Source organism: Zonotrichia albicollis, chromosome 10 (genome assembly GCF_047830755.1).
Source record: "Zonotrichia albicollis isolate bZonAlb1 chromosome 10, bZonAlb1.hap1, whole genome shotgun sequence".
NCBI lineage: Eukaryota > Metazoa > Chordata > Aves > Passeriformes > Passerellidae > Zonotrichia > Zonotrichia albicollis.
The window spans coordinates 21,083,302-21,106,098 of record NC_133828.1 but is presented as its reverse complement, the minus strand read 5'-3'; the positions used below and the strand labels follow the sequence as shown (position 1 = coordinate 21,106,098).

The following is a 22,797-nucleotide window of genomic DNA, read 5'->3' as shown; positions in this document are numbered from 1 at the left end:
TGAGTGTTTGGAAAAACAAATTTCCTCCATAAACAGCTGGATTTTCAGACCCTGATGATCTGTAGTCCTCTCCAGTTTGGATTTCTTCATGTTTAAAACTACTTTTGAACCATAACTCCAGCCTTCTCAGGGTATTGAATATTCTGGCTATGTATTTCATAACAAACATACAGAAACTCTCTTTAAAATTTCCACCTTGGTCTCAAAATGATAAAGATATTCATAAGTGACTGGGGAAAGGAACTAAAAGTTCACTGCAAGAGTGTGATTTTTGTTAAGAAATCAGAATCTAAATAAACTGGGTCTTGATTTAAAGACTGTTTCTCAGGTATTGCAACAGTTTCTGCATAGACAAGAGGTTGAGTAATGCTTTGTAGGCAGAGAGCTAAAGATGTTGCTCTGGTTAATTGCAAAAGTGAAGAAAGTACTAAGACTTCCCTCTAATTGGCTCCTCCCTCCCTCCCTGGTCATTGCAGTAAGTATTATTGTATATTGCCATTTGTTAATATTGAGCTATTCTCTTTGCACACAAATAGCAGTGCATGAAAGCTTGCATGAATGAGGTTCCAGTTTCAATATCCCTTTACTAACACGAGAATATTGGAATTAAAATAGAACTGCAGGTGTTTGGCAGAGCTCAAAAAAGGTGGAACATTCACTCCTAGGTGAAATGTGCTGAAATTAGTTATTTTAGAACAAAACCAGAGCTATAGTTATCTGATGGTTGTGGCATGCATAATTTTAAAGGGACTATGGTACTTAAGTGTAGGTTTTACTGAACATGTAAATCTTGTGGTGTTGGGTTTTTTGCTATAGTAACTACAGCAGCTGTAGTAGTTCTTAATCTCTTTTAATTGATGTAAATACAATGGAACTCTGAACTATGTTTTAAATCAGTCTTTCTAGTTGTAGCAGGTTTCCCCCCTTTTCCAGCATTTCTGGGCAACAATGGTATAAAGCGGCAATATATTAATGTGGTAGCAATTGTAAATAGCCACCCAGAAATAATAAGGAGGAGAATTTGTATTTGTCTGCAGCAGGTCCTTGTGTCCACAGATAACCAGTGAGGTTTTTGTTTCATCCTATTTCCTCTCTCAAAAAATGCTCCTCTGGGTACATGGTAACATTGTTGCCATGGCACCTATTAAAACCTAGATAAACTCTTGCTTTATGAATCAAGATGAATTTTTTTTTATAAACAGGAGAATTTATTTTCACTTTGCACTGCTATAGGTAAGGGACTCTATCCATGCTTACAGAGAGGGGCATTTTTTACTGAACATTTCTGATTCTTGAGGGGGTGCCATAGTTTATTCTTATCAGTTCAATCCACAAAAGGTACTACTGAAATCTTCTGTATTTCCCTGTTTGATTTTCATGGTACAGATTCTGCTGCACCTGTCACCTGAACTCAGTCACAGTTTAGAAAGGTGGGGAAGTATGTGGAGACTGTGGGGAAAGTGGGAGTGGCTCCTCAGCTGGTTTGATTAAAGTCAGGGCGCTACAGCAAATATACACCAGCTGAGGGAGTGGCTCTACAACTTCAAAGCAAAAAACTTCAAGTGTTAAGCGAGCCCAGTTTTCTCGTTCTGCAGTAGGGAGCAGCTGGTGAATTGGCCTCTGACTGCACAGACACTGGTGTAAATAGCAACAATTGTCACTAAAGTCTTGATTTGCACTGACAAATGAGATATGATTCAGGAAATATACAATGGCCCGTTGAGGAGGAGCCCACATTTGAAATATCATTCACATGATAAAAGACTATTTAATCTTTGAAAATATGTATATTGAAAACCAATACTGTATGGTTCCTTTGTGATTGCTCAGCAGTTGGATATCAGCTTCATCAGAACAGCAGTTCCTCAACACACAGAACTCTTGAGAAAATACAAAAGAAAACTACACCCGTTATGCACTGCATTGTATGGGGCAGAAAGAGGGCAAAGATAATGCATTTGTACTTCTTGCTTTAGAATATGCTTCATTTTGCCAATGAGTGATTTGTCCCAGGGACATGCCAACTTCTAAATGAATCTTCAGTCTGGGTCACTACTGTATAAATGTAAGGAACATGATAGAGATATGAAACGTAAAGCAGACAAAAAAATAAAAAGTGTGTTTGGAGATTTGCTCTGTATCAGTCTGGGCTCAAGGAGCAGGACAAAATGGTGAATGCCTCTCTGATGTCAGCAAGAAGAGTTTCTTCTCAGAAGGCAGTAATCCCCCCAAAAGGTAGTACTGAGGAGGGTGGGTACAGTTTCTGTTGATGCAGAATAAAGAATAAACTTTCCAAAATTTCTACTGTAGGTTTGATATTAATTTGCTGAACCTAATAACTCAATATTTGAAGGGGGAAAAAGGAGAACAATGAAGGTATCAAAACCACTCTCTCTGAACAGAGATAAAATGATCTGACGTTAAGGTAGTAGTCAGAGACCCAGGGAATCTGACTTCAGCTCCCTGCTTGCCACTGCTTAACTGTCTTCTCATAGGAAAGGCTTGAGAAGGTCCTTGGGGCACACCCAGATTCCTGCTGTTCTGCACCCATCTCAATAGTGCATGACTCCCAGGAATGCCTTGTTTGGCAGCAGAGACACAGTTCCAGGGGTCTGTGTTCCATGTCTGTATATTGGGGATGCCCCCACGTTCAGTTGCTTGGATTTATAAGCTCTCCCAGGCACAGCTGGCCGATACTTCAGATCTACTCCTTGTACAAAGAGTAGGAACAGTCCAGACATGAGAGTGGAGAAAGTCTTGGCTGCCTTTGCTGAGGACTCCCAAAGCTTGTGACCAATGCAAGCCATGTCCACAGCCTTACTGCAAACCTACCCAGTTATGTCACACAAGCACTTTAAAGCTGCACTACCCAGTCCCTTACTCAGATACTATTGGCAGCAACTATTTTTAACAATATCACTCACCAAAATACAAGCTGTTTCTACTACATGTCACACCATACATACACACCTCAAATGTGCCTTACAAATTCTTTAAGGCTTATTTGCAAAACTATGCTGGAAATTATGCAGAATGGACTTGCTTGACTCAGGCAAGATCCACTTTGAGGTCTTCTGTCAGGTACCATTGACCTCATTAGTCATCTCTGAGATTCTTCAAGGATATCATAATCATTTTAACAGTTTCTCACAGTGGTTGAAGGGTCTGGAGCATTATTCCCATTTCATGGGCACACATACATAACTACATGCACGCAAAAAAATACATTTACACTCTGTGATGCTGGCATTGCACAGAAAGCTCAGTGTGTCTGTCATTGTTGATAGAATGAAGGACAAAGGTTAATATGAACATGTTTTATAGCTGCAAAAGCTAATTACTTACTATACAGTGTGTATTGTTTGTGTTAAGAAATCATATGCAAGCATATTCACATCTAATCATAAAGTATTTTAGTGCTTGTAACAGAACTCATTAAAAATAATCCTGGCTATTCTAGGACATGGTGCAGTAAGCTTGTTGTTTAACCATTAAGCCATAATGGAGACTTATGTCCTGTCCTTTACAGTTTTGCTAGTAGGAATAATAGAATACTAATTTATTTACCTACAAAGATAATTACTTTATTTAAAAACACAAGCCAGGTTTTTAATGTTACATGATATCTTCGGTAAAAAGGCCTAATTAAAACAAACAGTGCATAACTTTGACAGCTAAAGCTTTACAAGAAGTTTTGTATCTTCACAAAATAGAGGATTTTTGCCTAATTCTTGCCCACTCAGAACAACAACACAGGATCAAACACTTCGGCAAATTCTTTCCTCCTAGAGCAATACCTTTGAAATCATGAGATCTAATCATGTCAGCAGAAGGTATTCTTATAAAGCAAAGTTTTTAGGACTGAAGAAGGTGGTGAGTTATGAAAAACCCAAACTTCTTTTCCTGACAGTTGATCCAAGCACACTAAAATCTTCGAGCAAACTGAATCTTTGATCGAACTGCAAGAACAATATTCTGCAGCCGGCCTTGTATATGTGGACTTGAGGTGTAGAGATTTACCATTGCACCTGAAAACCACAGCTAATACTTCTGAAAGTTTAATTGCACGGTCCTTGTGCAGAATCATTGCCTGTAGGAATTATGTTTACATAAGGATTACAGGGTTTTGTGCACAACTCCTTATAAACATGATCACCCTTAACCCCTAGATCAGAACCAAAAGAGTTTTTACTTTTGAGTAACACGCGGTAAATATCATCTTGAATTCAGACTGTATGTTAGAGCTCAAGATTCTTAAGGAGTGATATTTTGCTGTCTAAAGGATGAAGTAAAAATAACTGTTCAGACCACCTAGTGTTAAGGAAAGACAACTCAGCACTAACATTTTTCTTTCCTGGTTAAGGAAAATGAGGAAGTTGGTCTGCCAGGCTGAATTACACCAGTACAAATTTTGTCACCGTGGTGTCATCCATTTCAGCAAGGAGCTGCTTGCTGATGAAGCTCCTCCCTGACAGGAGAGCTGTCTAAAAGCTGCATCACAGGACTTGTGGAGAAAAGGCAGGTGTAATTTCCCACACTGACACAACACACTGGTTTTCATGGTTATGCTCAAATATGAGAGTATGCATGTAAACAAATGCTGTACAATCTATTGAGACATCCCTGAAAGTGTCTGTAAATGTGTGTTTCTTGCAATTGCTAGATCATGTGCCAATAGTTAAATTAGTTCCACTAAGATAAAGCTTATGCATCCTGCGTCACTTGATCTGCAGGACATTTAAGTTGGCTTAATGGAACTAATTTTAAGGTTTACTAGTAATGTCATTCTAATCTAGTGTATGTTGGCTGGAATTCTTCCTGGTTTGTGATTATTCTGAAGTCCCAAATGTAAGGTTAATGGGGTGTTTTCACTTTAATAGCTGAGACAGAGAGAGAGCAAGAAAATATCAGCAAGATGACTAGAACAAAATTGTTGTAAGCGTAGTTTACAGTATATTCCCATTTATCCTAAGATTGTTGCTGGAACTAATGAGGTTTGAGAACACTTAGCACTGTCAAATCACAATGGAGTCCAAAGACTTTCAATAAAACCTTTCTATAACAGAGCTGTGGAAGCTGAAGGCTTGGAATACTGAGGGGAACAATGATTCACATTGCAGACTACACAACATACTGCTGAATATATAAATGCTACAGAAAAAGACAGTGCCTATAGAGCATCCTATCTCCTCTGACAAGACAATGGGAAACAGAACTGTCAATTCATTGTAAAATTACAGTGATAAGCAGAGGATATTTTAGTAAAACAGATGAATTATCTACCCCCCTCTTCAGTAGAGCACAAGTTTAGGATTTAAAGCACATTAGTCTGCTAGTGTTTTGACCCCACTGGGTGATGATTCTATTTTGGACACATACAGTGAGCTTTCTGCAGCAATGAGAGAGAGAAAAAAATAAATGGAGCACAATTTTCTCTGAATCCCAATAATGATTTAAAATACGTTAATCGTATTGAATTCTATCTAGTTTAGTTAGGTTTTTGGCTTCAGTGTGGGATTTAGCTGTGAAGTGGGAAAGCTTAACATGAAGAACTGATGTTTGCAGAGACACACATATGTACATTTTGTTGTCTTTTAACAAGCTCCTTGTCCTTGAAAGTAACATGCAGCTCACTAGGAAATCTGGGTGCAGGAAGCTACCAGGATCAAACTCCCTGCTATATGATAGTTGTTTAAAACATGTGGTGTGCTTCAGTATGCAATCTTTAAACAAAACAGTTCTAGCTTGTGGCTGTTGCTACACAGACTGTATGCAGATAAGTCACAAATAGCTGAGCATATGTGTGGTGCAAGGTTAAAACAATAACAAGCAGGTCGAATCATTCAAACACTGGAAATCACTTTGACTCCAGGCCAAAAGCTTAGCTGGAGATGATATCAGTATGGGATAAAAAGAGGATAAACTAACAGGCTTAGCAGCCAGCTTGTTGGAGTCAGCATATAGTATCTATACTTCCAGCAGTAGAGCAGATGGTCATATATTTTTAAGGAAGCACCAGACAGGGAGTCAGGAGATCTGAATTCTATTCCTGGCTCTGCAGCAATGTTCCTATGTCACCTTGGGGAGTCACTTTTTTCCCCCTTTTTTCTTAATCTTTTAAGTAGTGGAAATAATATTTGCTTGTCTAACAGGGCAGTTGAGAGGCTAAACTGATGCTGAAAAAATATGCTCTGAAGCTCTGAGAAGAATGTACAGAAGATGTACAAAGCAAACTTGTTTGGAAAAAAGGACACCACATGGTTTCATGTGGCATGTTTGTACAACATATTCATGTCCTTCCTCTCCCCAGAACGTCCCATGCCTTTTTGCCCACTATTTTCAAGGAGGGAATAAATAGATTAAGCTGCCTCCCATATTTGCTAGAAAGATAAGCAGCTGCCAGTAAGAACCTGACCGAAAGACAGACTTTATTACTGAGAGACACATTGCCCTCTATCCCCAAGAGGGCAATAGACTTGTTGAAGTTTATGGTTCATCCCAAGATATTTTTTTGCATTGGTGGCAGAAAAATATCTCTAATGGCTTTTATTCTGAATTCAGAAGTGCTGCTTGCCAGCTGAACGCAAGTAGAAAATGAAGTATTGTCTTTTACAAACAAATCTTCTGCTGAAATCCCCCAAATAAGTCCATTTCTTAAATCACAGAAATGTCCATAATTATTTACACAGGACTTTCATCTAAAGCCCATTAAAATCAACTAGACTTCAAAAGAATCCAAATCAAAGACCTAGCAAGCAACTGTAATTTCTTCTGAATTCTATATTCATTAAGCAAAATGACTCTATCTCTCCATCTCTGTCTATCTGTCTGCCTATCTATCTTCATAACTATTAGGCATCATAGGAGTGATGTTTTCACCACAGAATAAATAGCTTTGGCTTTCAACATGAAGGTGGAAACCTTGAGCAGCAGTTGTATTTTAGCACTTATCATAATTTGCTCCATTTCTCTTTATGCTTTCATTTATTTCCCCCCTAGATTCTGAGTCCCTGCCAAGGGACTGAACCCCAAGTCTATCAAAAGGGCACAGACAACACTACAGAAGTCTTAAAATCATTAGACTGCCTCAAAACAGTGGTGGAGGCAAAGGAAACAAAGCAAAGGTTATCTGTCCTGAGTGTTAATATGAACTTCCAACATGAATTTATTTTGCTGACTCCTCACAAATGAAGCTGCATCTAATCCTGTAAATTTGACTTCTTTCAGCTCATCTGGAAGTCCTTGTGGGCTGGATATCTACATGGAGAGAATACTCAGCATTTTCAGGCCCAGGCTGTTTAGAAGGTTGCAATAAAACAGAAAGGGCCTGGTGTGATTTATGAAGAAGAGCATATTCTTCTCTTGCCTGCAGCCTGGTTTTGTGAAAAAACACTTTTGAGCTAAACTGTTCCTCTTTTACACTGGGACAGTTCTGCTGCTTGTTTCCTTGATAACAGCCTTTGTAAAAATGTAAGAGGACTTTGTACTTTGATGAGAAGAATCAATAAATGTCCCACAGGTACAACATGATATTGTGTCCATTATGTATGTACACAAACTGACTTACTGGAGTCTCTGCATCCCAAATCCATGCAGTTTTCTTCATCAAATCACCACAAGATAGTTTTCATCCAAGAGAGAGGATAAGGGAAACAGTTTCTTTCTGAAGAGCTGTGCTATACGTTCTAACTACATTCTACTAATATTAACACGTGCCATAAACAAGAAATTAAATATTTCAGATAGTAACCAGGACACTTTTTAAAAGTTTATAACAAAAACACATTTTATGATAGTGTAGAATTGTAAGTCTGTGGCTAGAGACTGATCTGGGCCAACTGAGAGTGGTTTAGATGAGGCTCTGATGTCCCAATATTTCCTTTTATGGAGCATTAGTTGCTCTTTCAGGTCCTGTTTTAAGTTAGGTAAGTGATAGAACAGCACTTAAGAGGTCACAGCAGTGTTCCATAAAGCACAAACACAAAAACAAAGAGAGTAAGGATAGAGCTTGTTTTAGTACCTGTTCTTCCCTATCTCTATGATTGCTATAAGCTAACCATCATGATTTGCTGTAGATCTTGCAGGTAACACTTTCTCTAAATTCTACCAATTCTGTCACAAAACATTTTCAAAGATAGAAAGGTGACATGAAGAAAAATGTTCTTAGTTCTTAGAAAAAGTGTTTCAGTAAGAATGTTGCTAATTGTGTTTGTGTTTTGGGGTGTGGAAGAGATTTTTAAGAATTAAGAAAAAGTAGAACTTTTTACAAATGAAGTTAATGATTCATCTAGAACTATTTACAAGTAAAGCTAATGATTCATAAAGGGCAGGTTGCCACCCAGGATAAGTCTAGTTGTATATTATAATTATATAAATTATGTGTTCAGTCCAGATCTATCTTCCTCCTTTTTAGGCTGCACTGTCTAGTGCTGGGTTCTTTGCACAAAGATGTGGCTTTCTCTTGGGATCATCTTTTCACTGGGGATACTAATTCCTGGAAAATTCAGCTTGAAATTGCAATATGACAGGTGAGTGTGAACAGGTTTCATGAAGAATTGTGAATGCAGTGGAAGTCCCAGAAACTGCGTAAGAATAATAATAACAATTATGAGCTGGAAAACTGGACACAGGGTTACTAAGCTGTAAGCTAGGTAAGAGTGGGAAAGAAAACATGAAGATGGGAAATGAAGAATGAGTGGATCCAATCCAAGCCAAAAGAGACATAGCTACAGCTGTAGGAGCCACAGAATGGCCTTCAAATGCATCTCAGGATGCCCCATTTCCATTAGTTGAAATGCATTTGGCTGAGCCTCTTTCATAATGAACTTTGAAACCAGATGCTGCAGGAGCAAAATGCCTTTTCTGAGTATAAAGCAAGGGGTATGACTGAGCAAAATTGTATCTATTAATAAAAGACAGATTAGGTGATATGAAAAAGATAATGATGACCTGTTGGAAATCTCTAACAAGTACAAAAAAAAAAAAAAAAAAAAGCTAAGGGAGTTATTCCAGACAACCTTCACTCCAAGGTGTTCGGATAATGAGATTATCACTTTTTTTTTTTTATTATTGATTAATGTTTTGAAAAGTATGAAATCTCTAGTTATGTTTTATTTTCCATTCTCAGTTGCACTTCCGAAAATGAGTCATGTAAAATTATTCTGTTTGCCTATCTAAACTGTTTTGGTTTCATTCACCCTCAACTTTCAAAGAGCTAGGTAGCAGCCACTGTGGCAGCTGGGATTTGCAGGGTGGGCATGAGCATAATGAGGAGGCCACCTATTTCCATATAAGTTTATACATATAAATTTATGGAATTTTCTAAAGCAAACAGAGAAAGTAGTCTGGTGCTGAAGGTCTCTAGATGAATTATATTCCTAGAATATAGTCATGAAAAGAACAGAAAATCAAGCAATACCTACAGCAAGTAAGTTCCCTCATAGTGCACCCATTCAGCAGCTCTCCTGGAAAATCTCCTAGCAGAGCATACAGAGTCACTACTTCAAATGTATTATTCCCTTGGATAATATTTAGTCTTTAGATTTGTATCAGAGATGCAGTTAGAGCCTGATTACAGTGAATAGAATTCAGCAGATCCCTGGTAATGTATTTTTCATTTTTGTTTCTACTTATTGTCCAGAATTGAACCTGTCTAGTACTTGCATGGAATTTAAAAACAGCTACTGAATAGTCAGTGTGACTTTGGGTGGGCAGCACCTGCACAAAGACCAAATTATTAGTAAAGCCCATTTTCATTGTCCTCTGCTCTGTTTAACAATGAAATGAAATATTCAATCTATGAGCATCTCTTGTGCTGAGAACAGTCCTTTAATTTGTTAAGCAAGCTTAACTGTAGAATTTTAAAAACTGTAGTTCTCATGGGGTCACATGGGCTGACTTTGCACTTCTCCACTGAGAAATGTAGTCCATAATCATAAACAAATGTATGCTTTCCAATCTTAATTTACTATTAAAAATGGTTTGTCTCTACACTGGCTATTGTGAAAGGTTTATCAGTAAATAAGAGCTGGCCATCTGGCAGCAATCTGACTGTCTGGAATTTCTCTGATTTGGTGTAATTAAGACATAATGTCAATGAGGATAGAAAGATATTACAGGATATTGTTTCCCTTCCTGATAGACAAAGAACATAGCAAGCCTAGGCATTTAGAGAGAATAAACTCTGAACTGCAGCTGAGATGTTTATTCTGCTAGCAAAGATGTTTATCCTGCACCTACAAGGTTTATTAAAGACATCATGACTGTTGTACCAATCTGTACAACATGACTGTTGCACCATCCCTGTGAGCAATACAAGTGTAATCATTTTCCCCCAGAGATATGGGGCTATTGGCATCTCATAGTTAAAACATAGTAAACTCCTGTTTTAACTATCAAGTTCTTACTCAGAAAAGGCGATATGCTCAAGAGATGTAAAAAAACCACAAATTCCTCTGTTTCTCTGGGGATAAAGTGAATGAACAGTGAATTCTATTTGTATGTATATTAGGCTGATAATTGTACATTCCTGCGTGGAAGCACAAAAGATGGCAGTTGCAGTTCAGATGATGAGAACATATTATGTTGATGACTATAATGACTATGGTTTGCTTTTGCAACAAGAATTTCTGCTACAAAAGCTTTAAAATGTAAAATGTTCATTTTTTATACTTGTCTGGTAAAGTCTCTATTGAAGTCACTTCAAGAGAGTGTGAAGCAGCCTGTGGCTGCTAGCAAATAGGAAAGTTTCTAGTATTCCCCATTCTGTTCTGTTCTCATTAGTAGTGGATAACTGGTCTCCCATCTTTGAGTAATCCATGCAGTCATCAACATCCACTCCTCACTCTGAAACCCTTTCACTAGAAACATCACACTTACTGTCTATCCTGGAAAGCTGATCTGAAGGAACACTGAAAAAAAATTACAAAAAACCATTCCAAGGGCATTTTTAACATAACATACTGATTTGCCTTTTCTGCATTTTTCCATCCATTTTAATTTATTCTTTGTAAACTTTCAATATTTTCATCAGATTAAGCCTGCAGTAGATGAAAGTTTCACAGGATCTCATGAAAACATAGACACTGGATTCTGTGAGTCTTCTCTAGAAATATAAAATGATAGATTCTGTACTAGAAATTTTTTACTTCTTGTGAATTGACTAAGAATATGCAGTTCTGGAGACAACAATATTTGCTGTTCTGGAATAAATAGGCTATTCTCATGAAAAGCAGTTTGTAGACATCTCAAGTTCTTATCAATGTTCATTTATCATGACTATCAAAAGTTTCTGCATGCTGAAATAGACTGGCCAAGCACAAAGTTAATCTGGAATAATTGAATAAATCCTGAATGTGAAGGGAAAAAAAGTGACATCCTATGACATTAACAGTTTATCATGTATTACCAATGTCCTCATTCTGGCCCTGGTCCTGCAAAGGCAGAAACACACGAGGGCTCATGCAAGCAGTTGGCTTCTGCAAAGATGGAATGGTGAATAAAGCAGTGCCACTGGCAAGGAAGCAGAGTGGCTAATGCTCTAGCAACAGAAAAGTCACATCACTTAGTCCTCTTTGCAGCCAAAACATTCCACAAATTCATAATTTAGAGTTTTGTTAAAAGTTTAACAGCACTGTTACATGCGCTATCTTCCTTCTACATTACAAAATGTGTTCTTTTGACTACTGAAATAATGGATACTTTAACAGACCTTAAAATTTATCTTGTTTCTCTTCTGAATTTCCAGGGATCAGGTTTTGCATATTGTACCAGAAACAATTCAGCAAGTCCACCACCTTCAACTTCTTTGCAGTACTTTCATGGTAAGTAAAAATAACTACATGTGCCTAACAAGCAGAGTGGAGTCTTGGGCTGTAAAACAGATATGCATGTAGCTCTTGATAGGAGTTAAGGTTAAAGTAAACTAGAAAAAGCTTTTTTTACCTTTGTTTTTTAATGTAGTGTGGAAATGCCCTTCTACCACCTGAAGGAATTTAGATGAAAATGTTAGTTTCTTTCCATGGCTGTGTGAAAATGCTGCTCTTTATGAGAGGTGCCTGAGTCAATAAAAGCACTAAGCCTGTGCTGTGTGGTCTATGAACAGATGACTGGAGAGTTACCAGGACAATTTGAAGAAAATCTTTCATTTATCGATATGCAACTACTCTAATATAGTTCTCATTCCGAAAACAGAGTTTTATTTGTGCATTTCTTTCTTCTGTGCACAGCTGGACTTGTGGAAGCCCCTGCTGCCTGAAGACATCAGGGCTGGGGAAGACCTGCACATAAGGGTCCCAGCCCCTCTGGTGCAGGAGGTGAAAGAGAGCTTAGCTCAGCATATGATCTCTTACAGGTACAATCTCCAATACCTTGGTGGGGAAGGCTGGCTCTGATAATCTTCCTTGCTATCAGAACAGGACCAAGCCCTATCTGATAAACAGATAGTATTGGCAATAGGACCCAACCTTTGTTCCAAATGCCTCCAACTTACCTTGACCAGCCAAACACAGAGATGCTGTATGAACCTTTAAAAACCCATTCCCCTCTTCCCTATGTATTTACCTTCCACCTAGCCCAGACTGTGAATCTGGAGCAGGAACCTGAGACAGCCCAATCTGTCTTGTTTCCTGCTGGGGCCTTCTCAGCGGTCACTGAGAGGATGGCACTTGAATTTATGACTCAGTTTTTTAGTCTGAACTCAAGGGGCCAAACTTGGTGTAACCACTTCTTATAAGAGCATGCTTTGCTCTTGGAAAGCACGGATATCTGAATGGAGGGTCCTTCCACTTCTGGAGAGCCCAAAGGTTTAATTGGTGTCACTGCAGCAAAACAGCCTCTAGCTCTCCTTTTCCCTTTTCTGTCTCTTGTTACTCCTCTGGTATGGAGAAGAAATCTTTCAAAGTGAATATACAGCCACTTCCTTCAAAAGCTTTTTTTCTACCCCTATCCCCTTCACCAGGCTGGTGAGAATTTCCTGGCACCATCCAGCCAAAGACACACATCCCAGCTTGGGACAAAGATCCCAGTGGCAGGTGGGCACTATGCACACAACTGGGAGCCACAACCTGCTCCCACAATGTCTTATCACACCTATGCAGCCACGTCTTCCCTTACAACCAGAAGATCTAATCCAGATACAGTGTTTATAAAGGAAAATGGTTAAATAAGAGCTATTCATCACACAGTCCTGTTCCCTTTTGGAACTGACTTTTTCAGGTAACCAGTAGCTAATTTAATTTAGCTGTATTTAATATAAATAACCCTGTAGTCATTCAGGGCTGATGACAAATGGACATACACTGACATTTACCAATCAAAGATGAGTTTAAGGAGGATTGGTGTCACTTCAAAGCTGTTTTGAGTTAAAGCTGATCTTGACATCCTGCATCTTGCCTGACAAGTTCCTTCAGTAAGTGTGATGCCCTGGCAACCAGAGATGAAGAGATACGAGGCTGCAGCCAGTACAAATTATCTAGCATGAGGTTTAGTACTTGGACAACACTCCAGAAGATATTTAAGCACTTTTTATGTCAAGACTCTTCATTTTTTAATGGTTTCATTCTAGTGGAAATTTAAATACTAAAGTGAAATTAGCATCTCAACTTTGTTTTCCCTTGGCCAGAACTGTATCTACCTTACATAGAGTTCTAAGGAAAGAGAAGTAATTATTAGTCATGATGAAAATTTTGGGTGTGTACTGCAAGGAGGCTGAGATGAATACAACAATAACAAAGTTCCTATGACAAATTCAAAGCAGGAACCACCCTTTACAATGCAGCTGGCATGCAGGGAAGGTAACATTGCAGTCAGGTATATAATGATAGAGACATAAATGACAAACTATAATAAGGACATCAATATTCCAACTGTGTCAGACTCTGTGGTTTGAATTCTCCAGAGCACTGATAAGGTATTTTGTGTGTGTGGTTTCACTTCATGGAAATTTTCACTGCCTCAATTTTAGTTTGAAGTTTAGATGTGAATAAACATCAAAGCTCTGACTGAAAGTTTAAAAAGTTTCTTACATGCGGTTCCCAGAAATGCTTATAAGTGCCACTGTCAGCAGAAAAGCCTGTTAGCCCTTCCAGCATGTGAAATGAACAGCATTGGAGCTACCTTTGCAATTGTCTTATCACAAGGGTTTACAATGAGCACAGATTTGCAGCAGTTACAAGGGGCTGATTGCAGTGAGAAAGAACAGCCTCTCATCCAAAGTCCACTGAAGCCAAGGAAAAGGTTTTATTGACTCCCTGAATCATGGAGTCATGCCTGTGTTTATACTAGTTTCTGAGCTATTTTTGTAGCTAAAAAGCAAAAAAAGCTATTTGAAGGAAATAAGGAGTTTGTTCTGATTTTTGCAAATTGCAATATTTCTGTGAAATCTTTGCAAATTCAAAATGCCTCAATAAAATACGATCTATAAGATCAATCAATCTCAATAAGATCTAATCTTAAATTTTTCTCTTTTACTTCCTTTTCCTGAAGGTGATATTTTTGGAATTTCGCTCAAAAATAGAAGAGGTGAAGAAAATAAAATCTTGAACTTTTTTTCTTGATAGAAAATTGAAACTTTAAAAATCTGGTAAAAAATATTATTGTTAAAACCCTGTGAAAATCTCAGTACTTTGAACTTTGCTTTACATGAAAGTAACTATAATGCTGATGGTGATGATATTGCCAGGCAAATCACAACAGAAGAGTTAAATCCTTTTGTTTACTGATGTAAGCAATGAATTCACCATGACAGTTCTGCAGCAACTGTTTGTAATTGTTTTCTCTTCTATCTTCTCTTTCTCCATCCTTCAGAGTCCTAATACCTGATGTGCAGAAACTTGTGGATCAGAGCATGCCAAGGGAGAAGAGCAGCCACAGAGAGGTCTCAGGAGGTTATGTCTACACTGAATACCATCCAATGAAAGAGGTAAAGAAAAACCTAAGTCTGCTTGTGTACTTTGTTGTTTTCTGTTCTGTAAATGCCACAGAAGGCAATTCTGTGTTTGCAGAAAGCTCAGCTTAAGTCAGTGGACCTCTTTCTGACTTTCTTCTTTAAAGAATCAGTCCTTACTCTTTGACTAGAATCCTAGCCTGGTTGAATTGAATATGGATTTGCCATTGTTTTGTATTAAATCTGCAAGTCTTCACTGAACAAAATATAAATGCTCTGTGCGAAGCAGCTGCACTGTTTTGCAGATAATATTCTGTGTTTCATTTGGCTGGTTTGCTACCTTTCTACCCTGTCATTCTTTATTATTTAGTATTAATTTGTTTAAATCCCAGATAGTTTGGTGCTGAAGCAATTGTGAAGTGCAATGACTATTGTGGTGTCTGGAATCCCAGTGGGGAAGAAGAGGTGAACAGTGGGAGATCTGTAGAAAGAAGTAATTTAAGGTCAGGGTTTTGACACTTTAGGAGAAAACACTGTCTTAGGGGTGGGCAGTGATGACTCTTTGGTGCCATGTTTCACACACCAGTTGGCAAACCTGGACAAAAGCAGCATGTGGTAGCAATTCTTTCTCCTACCTGCATAATAAAAATGAGAGAACAAAGTCAACCCTCATTTAGGTTTTGCTTGAGCTACCCATTGAGGATGACTACTGCTGACTCAGGTGTGGAAAATCAGTGCTGATATGGAAGAGACTGTAATAGTGTTTTGAAGAGTTGATGGTGTGGCTTCATGTCTGGTGAGCTCACCAGGAGGATGCCCAATAGGATGGGCAAATTGAATGACATCCAGAATGGAGTATCTGTGTCACATGGCAGCAATGTTCCTTTCTAACACCCAGTGACATACAGCCATGCACAGAGGCATGTGAAACACCTGCCATGCCTTTAAGTGACATCACAGACTGAAATAAACTCTGAGGAAAACGTTGCTTGTCTAAACAAAAGAAAATGCTTTAATCTGGAAATGGAAGTGGGAAAGAGAAGGAAACTCCAACTTTGGACAAGGATTCTTTGCAACTATTTCAGATTTATCAATGGATGACTCAGATCCAGAAGGACAACAGCGAGCTGGTGACTCAGCACATCCTGGGGAAGACATTTGAGAATCAAACAATGTATTACCTACAGGTAAGAGAGGAAATTTCCCTTAATAATAAAACATGTCTTAACAAAAAAAGAAAAGTGCTCAGGAGAAGACAGGATTCAGATGTTTCCTAAGATAGCGTTCATCCCAATCCACTGAAATAACAGGAGATGGTCTAACTCCTCTACGTTATGGTAAGATTTGCCAGCTTTCACAGACACTATCATTATGAGCTTGTTATTGCTATTATGTACTGAAAACAACAAATTTAACTGAAGCCTTGTTTAAAAATACAAATCAAACTGAAACTAGCTTGGCAGCAGCTGTGTGTGAGGATAAAGACTTTTAGTTTGTTATTTTTATTACTTTTTACAGCAGCTAGCCTTTCTGCGAGCAGTATACCATGACTTTTTTATTGGACACACTAGCAAAACCCATAGTCTTAATATCTGGGTTAGTTATTGCCTAATCTGTTCCTATCACTGAGTAGTATTAGACACCTTGCCTTTTTGTTACTCCCCTTCTAAAACCAAAAAATTTAAAAATCTTCAACTAAGACCAACCACTCCTGTGAATGATGAATAAAAATGGAAAAGGAAAAAAAGAAACTGTTCTATTGACACTTCTGCTCAACAGACACTTTAAAACTCATGCCTTGTAATACTATAAAGATGGGGTTATAAGGAAAAACAGCTTGTCATAAAAATGTCTGTAATAATAATAATAATAACAATAATCTCAGATGGCTCAACAGCATATCATGGCACATCTTTTACTTTCTTGTATTACATTAAGCTATTTTATTGTAATGTAACAGTTTTTAAATGATCACATTTATATTCTCTTAGATCAGCCAACCATCAAATAAAACCAAAAAGATAATTTGGATGGACTGTGGAATTCATGCCAGAGAATGGATCTCTCCAGCCTTCTGTCAGTGGTTTGTGAAAGAAGTGAGTCCTTACTCTTCCATTTAGATAATAACCAAACCATATCACTTTGGATGCTTCAGTTATATTTTCTATTGTGGTACCAAGTATTATGCTTTTCTCTTAAAATACAATTTGCAAAATTAGTGTATAGTACAGATATCTGTGAAGACTAAAATCCAAATCACAGTTTGAGATATGGGACAATATTAATTAGTGCACCAGTTCTTCCACCTGAATATTTCCAAAGCTTCCCAAAACTTGGTATCAACCTCTCCTTTTCTCACAATGGCTGTTAGATCAAGCCTCTCTCTATCAAAAAATCACAGTCCTCCTGAAATAAAGAAATCCTAATCTATGATATAGCAATGTTCCATGTGTGTAGAAAAAGTACCTGGGGATCAGGTAGATGTTGGGTACCATGGTGATATCCAGGAGTGAGTAATCACCTGATGATAGTTCTAAACTCACTCTTTGCAGTGATTACCACCAAATTCTCTGCTCAGTGCTCTGTATGTTTTCTTTTCAGATTCTTCAAAATTACAAAACTGACCCAAAGATAAGCAGATTTCTGCAGAATTTGGACTTCTATGTCTTGCCAGTCCTCAATATTGATGGCTACATCTATTCCTGGGAAAAAGTAAGTAGTGAAAATCCAGGAACTAGACTGAAAGTTAGATGTGCCCAGCATGTTTTGCTACTTTTAGATAGGGTCATAGCAATTAAACAGAAAACAGTGATACTCACATAAATCCTCTCATGGCAGAGAGATTGTGTTTCTTCTGGCAGATAGTGATCACTTGAAATGAGCTAAATATTGCTAGCAAACATCACAAGACTTGGGAAGACAAAACCACAAGATGAATTATTTTTAGGTTTCTGGGGATGGGATTACTTCTTTGATAAGAGCTCGAGGCTTGGTTGATAGACTTAAGTATGTCTGGAAGAGTTATTCATTCTTCATAAAAGACGTTAAGTAGCAGATGGGTCTTAGAACCTTTGCATGGCACAGGAGGAGAATTGGTCAAACATCAGGCTATTCAGTTATGAAAGAGGTGTACCCTCCCAAATAATGTCCTGATATGGAGAATAATGCAAAATGTTGGTCTTCAGCCACTCTCACCATGCTTTTAGGCCCCTGTGCCCAGCTGAAGCACCTTTTAATGCAGGACCTTTGGATGGCCCATGGCTACCACCATGTGGGTTGGGCTGTCTCCCACCTTGCTCCCTGGCAGGTGTGGGGCATAGCAAACACTGCACTTGGATGCACAGGTAATTCAGCTGGGAAGCTCATGCAGGTAGTGCAGTGCACAGAACCTGTATAGCTGGGAGTTTAGCAGGGAACCAGGGAGCAGTAGCAAGATTAGCTGATAAAAATAATTTATCTTCCTGAATCTGAAACATACTCTCTTATCCCTCACAATGCCTTCCTTAGCAGTGCCTCACTGCACAGAAGCAGTTGAGTACTACAGGAAAAGCATACTTTAAAAAAAAAAGGTCAAGAGGCTTATTTCAGGGTGCACACAGGTTTGTGGCTGATGACAGCCTGGCTGTAGTCAATGAATTGTTCTGTCACTGAGCTTTATCACCCTTGCACACGGAGTTGTACTCTTACAATACCAGGGTTAGTTAGAATGCAGAGGTCAAAAAAAAGGGGGATATTTACACCATATAATCACTGCCAGGTGGATCACTGAGTTTTTATTATGTAACAGAAATTACTTTTCTTCAGGATCGTTTGTGGAGGAAAAGCCGTTCTCCATATGAGAATGGCACCTGCTATGGCACAGATCTGAACCGAAACTTCAATTCATCCTGGGGCAGTAAGTTTGAAGTATTTCAGATCATGAACACAAAAGTAAAGCATGAGTAATAACTAGTTTCTGAAGTAAAATGTAGTCCTATAAGAAAGGAATATTCACCTTGTTTTCATCAAGGCATATGCAAAAATAAAATCCTGGTTTGTCAAAATACTAACTCATTGACTTTCCACCAGTGAGCAGAAAATTTATCTTATGTAACTATACCTCTAACTCACTGCAGGAGCAAGCATCAGCTCTAGGCAGGAATGTTAAGTTAGTCACTTAACAGACAGTATTTACATTTGCCATGAATTTCAAGGAGCCTCCAAAGCTTCCCTGGAATGTGGTTCACTGTGGTGGTGTCAGAGTGTTTTTGTTGCAGCCATCCTGTAAATGTGCAATAAATATTTTAGTCTTGCATCAAATTTTAGTTGCTACCTTCTAGTGTAATGCTGAAGTCCCACTGAGCTGTCTAGTCCCCTGCCCACATAAACACATGCCTCAACACTCCAAGGTAAATTCCCCAGTTCCCTCTGAACTGATGTTCTATATTTCTCCATTGATTCAGTGTTTGTATTCCTCCCCAGGTGTTGGGGTATCCTTTAACTGCAGCAGTGATGTCTTCTGTGGATCTGGACCAGAATCAGAGCCTGAGACAAGAGCTGTGGCTCAGTTTATCAAAAACAAGAAGAGTGATATTTTGTGCTATTTAACAATTCACTCCTATGGACAGCTCATCCTCACCCCATATGGTTCCACAACTACACCTCCAAGTAACAATGAAGAACTGGTAGGGCAAAACATTTATCTTCTACCTTTGTAGAGAACAAGTACAGGCAGCAGCACGTGGTGCAATTTTACTTGCACTCTTGCCTTTCCTTCAGAGGAGCTGGGCTTGTTCAGGGACTTGGCTTGAACAGAGGTACTGATTCTCTGTTTAGCATCAGTAAGGTTTATTTGCCTCAGAAATCCTAATTCTTCATCTTAAATCAGGAAAACTGAGCAACTACAGATAGGGTTAATGCAGAACAAGGTAAGTGGAGAAGAGCATCAACTATCACTGCACACAAGAATGAATTTGCACTTTAGGATGCCAGCACATTATACACATACAGTTATCATGATTGTGTCCAGAAAGGGTATTCCCAACATGCTCAGAAAAATGGGAGCAAAGTACCTATTTCTTGGTTATTTCTTCCCTCAGTACCTGAGTGTTCTGATTTAAGTCCACTTATGTGTGTATTTATGAAGATTCCGGTAGATGAAGCACTAGTCCAAGAGCATGAGGGATTTGGGTTTGGACTTCTTATGAGTCATTGGAGAAGTCATTTATTTTGTCTATAGATCAGTTTCTAAGGATAGTGGGACACAGAGTCTATGGTAATAAAACAAGTAAGAGGTCAATCACTGCTGCAGTCAGTACCAGTGTGTTATATAGCATAGACTCTAAATTCTCCAAAATACAGGCTGTAGCTTTACCATAAAGCAAATAGGATCTCTATCTAGTAGCAGAGTAATCTTCAAAATTTTAACACAATTTGCATTAAAAGAATCAAGAACAATTTGTTCAAATGTTTCTAATGGGTTCCTCTAAAGACCTGAAGTAATATCAAAACTTAAAGCCGATCATATGTAAATGTAAAGCTGAAAGAGACAAAAATTTTGGTCCACTCAAAATAATTGCCAAAGGTACTGCCACTGATGCCAAGGCTGTTCTTCTTTTGAATTTCCAGATGCAAGTTGCAAAGGAAGCAGCTGCTGCATTGACAGGAAAGTATGGGACCAGCTACAAAGTAGGATCAACTGCTTTAATTTTATGTAAGTTTTTTATGTTTCCCTTTGACTGCTGTGTGTTTCAAAGAATTGTCACATGCATCAGCAAGTACTGTTTTGCTGAATTTCTACTTTGAGTAATATTTAAAGGGCTGGTTTGGTGCAACACGTCAGCAGCAGTCATTTGAATACAAGATAACTCAGTACATCATAAAGCTGACTGCAGGAACGGACGAAGCATTGATCAGAAGCTAGCTTCTACATGGATTCCTCACAGATCCATCACAGGGGACAGAAGGAGATTGGTGATAGATCATCCTGACCCTGCTGAAGTCAGCAGCAAAACTCCTATTTGTCTTCACTGGAATCAAGCAAAAATTAAAATCCCAATCAGGTCTACAGTTACTTCATCAGACATTATCACATGGCAGCTGCTTACAGTGTGTGAAGTATATCAGTTTCAGCCCTGTTCCTAATAGACTGGATGGCCTCATCACAAACACATCATAGCTAATATGAGTTGACAGCCTTTACAAAGAGGATTGAGGGGCCTAGAGACTGCCTGGTAAACCAAATATCTTCCCAGTAAGCAATAAGTCATGCTAGTCAGTGAGAACAGTAAGCAGTTGGCTCCAGAATCCATGTGGTTTGCATATTCCAGTGGCTGTCTCTGCCAGTCGCCCAGTGCCAGTCCCAGAGGCACAGACTGCATGAGCAATGCCGTGTAAGTGTAATGCAACAGGCCTGTGCCTAGGGCTGCATTTTGCCAGTGTTTGTACTTACACTGAATAGGTAAGAAAAACAATCCACAAGGAAGATGAACAGAGATATAGTGAGAAGCCAGACATTTTTCAAATTTGACCAAAATTATGCTTTTAAATATATATATATATATATATATATATATATATATAAATTCTAGTCAGTATCCATGTAGGAAATTAGGTACAAAAACAGATAAGTGTCCAATCCACCTTGTACCCCACACTAGTCATAGTAAAATGCTAAAAACACAATCCTTGAAACTCATCTCTTGCTATTGTACAGTGCCATCTTATGAAGAACAGTGTCACTTAGGAAACTCCATATACATTTAGTATAGCTAAGAATTACAGCACCTAGAAACTGTTCTCCGTGTCACAGTGATATATGGTTACTGCTTAGTTCAGGGATTCTGGTATAAACTTGTATTAACTGTAACAAGAAGTATTTTTAAAGAACGATGCTTAATACAAATATCTCCTCTCTATGTTTAAATTCACAGACAGTAACTCAGGCTCCTCTCGGGACTGGGCGCACACGATTGGCATTCCGCTCTCCTACACCTTTGAACTGAGAGACACCGGCACTCATGGATTTCTTCTCCCCGCTGACCAAATCCAGCCCACGTGTGAGGAGACTATGCTGGCTGTCACAACCATCATAGACTATGTTGATAAGAAGTACTTCACAAATGGAAATGTGGTGCTGACCTCCAGCAGCTTGGGCCTGAGCCTTTGTCTGAGTATTGTATTTACATGGTCTGCTTCTTAAAAACAGCTCAGAAAACCCAGCAAGAGGCTCACATGAAAAATATAATGCCCCCTCAAAAATAAAAAGCTACATCAGTGAAGGAATTAAATGTCAAGTATTTCAATAAAGGCTTATCCCTTAAAATAAAAGGACTTGTGGTTTGATAGCTATGCTTTTGGGAAGAAGGAAAATATAAAAGAGCTGTTGCAATTTCCCAAGCTTCACTTGCTGGCTCTGCTTAGTCTTTAAACCTTAAAACATTAACTCTTGACAACTACCCATGGGGACAGAGCACTATTACTCCCTGGTTCTTTGGAGCATGTTTTTAGGGGCTCATCTGGGCCTGTGCAGCCCTTCTGTCAGCCACAGTCCTGATCTGTCACAGTATTCTTTACTGCTTGAACCTGCTGACTCCCGTGTGTTGCTGGCCTTAGCAGGATACCTGTGAGACTTAAAAGTCCACAAATCCCTACAGAAAATTGGATGGCTTCCTTGTCTTCCACTTTCCTTCCCTAATCTACCACACTGGGATTCTCTAGAAAATACAGGGCCTCAAAAGCTGGGGAAAGGCCATGATCAGTACAGCATCTACAACAGTCTGAAGCAAGCTGAAGAGTTGAATTGGTGCAAGCATGTAGGGACAGAGAAGAGGACTCTGTCACTCAGACACAGTCAGATTACTGAAGATAGAAGGTGGACAGAGAAGAGGTGTGGCTCTGTCACTTAGACACAGTCAGATTACTGAAGATAGAAG

General features: G+C 38.7%; 1 protein-coding gene across 1 annotated transcript; it reads left to right on the top strand.

The window, feature by feature from the left end:
- Window positions 1–342: 342 nt before the first annotated feature.
- CPO (carboxypeptidase O) lies at window positions 343–22,239 on the top strand. The gene is made up of 12 exons (XM_005484162.4): window positions 343–475; window positions 8,414–8,528; window positions 11,747–11,822; window positions 12,228–12,352; window positions 14,806–14,920; window positions 15,970–16,071; window positions 16,876–16,980; window positions 17,486–17,596; window positions 18,689–18,779; window positions 19,346–19,548; window positions 20,492–20,576; window positions 21,796–22,239. Exons 2-12 carry the CDS (start codon window positions 8,449–8,451, stop codon window positions 22,062–22,064), a joined length of 1,362 nt encoding a protein of 453 aa, XP_005484219.2. The 5' UTR covers window positions 343–475; window positions 8,414–8,448; the 3' UTR covers window positions 22,065–22,239.
- Window positions 22,240–22,797: the final 558 nt, after the last annotated feature.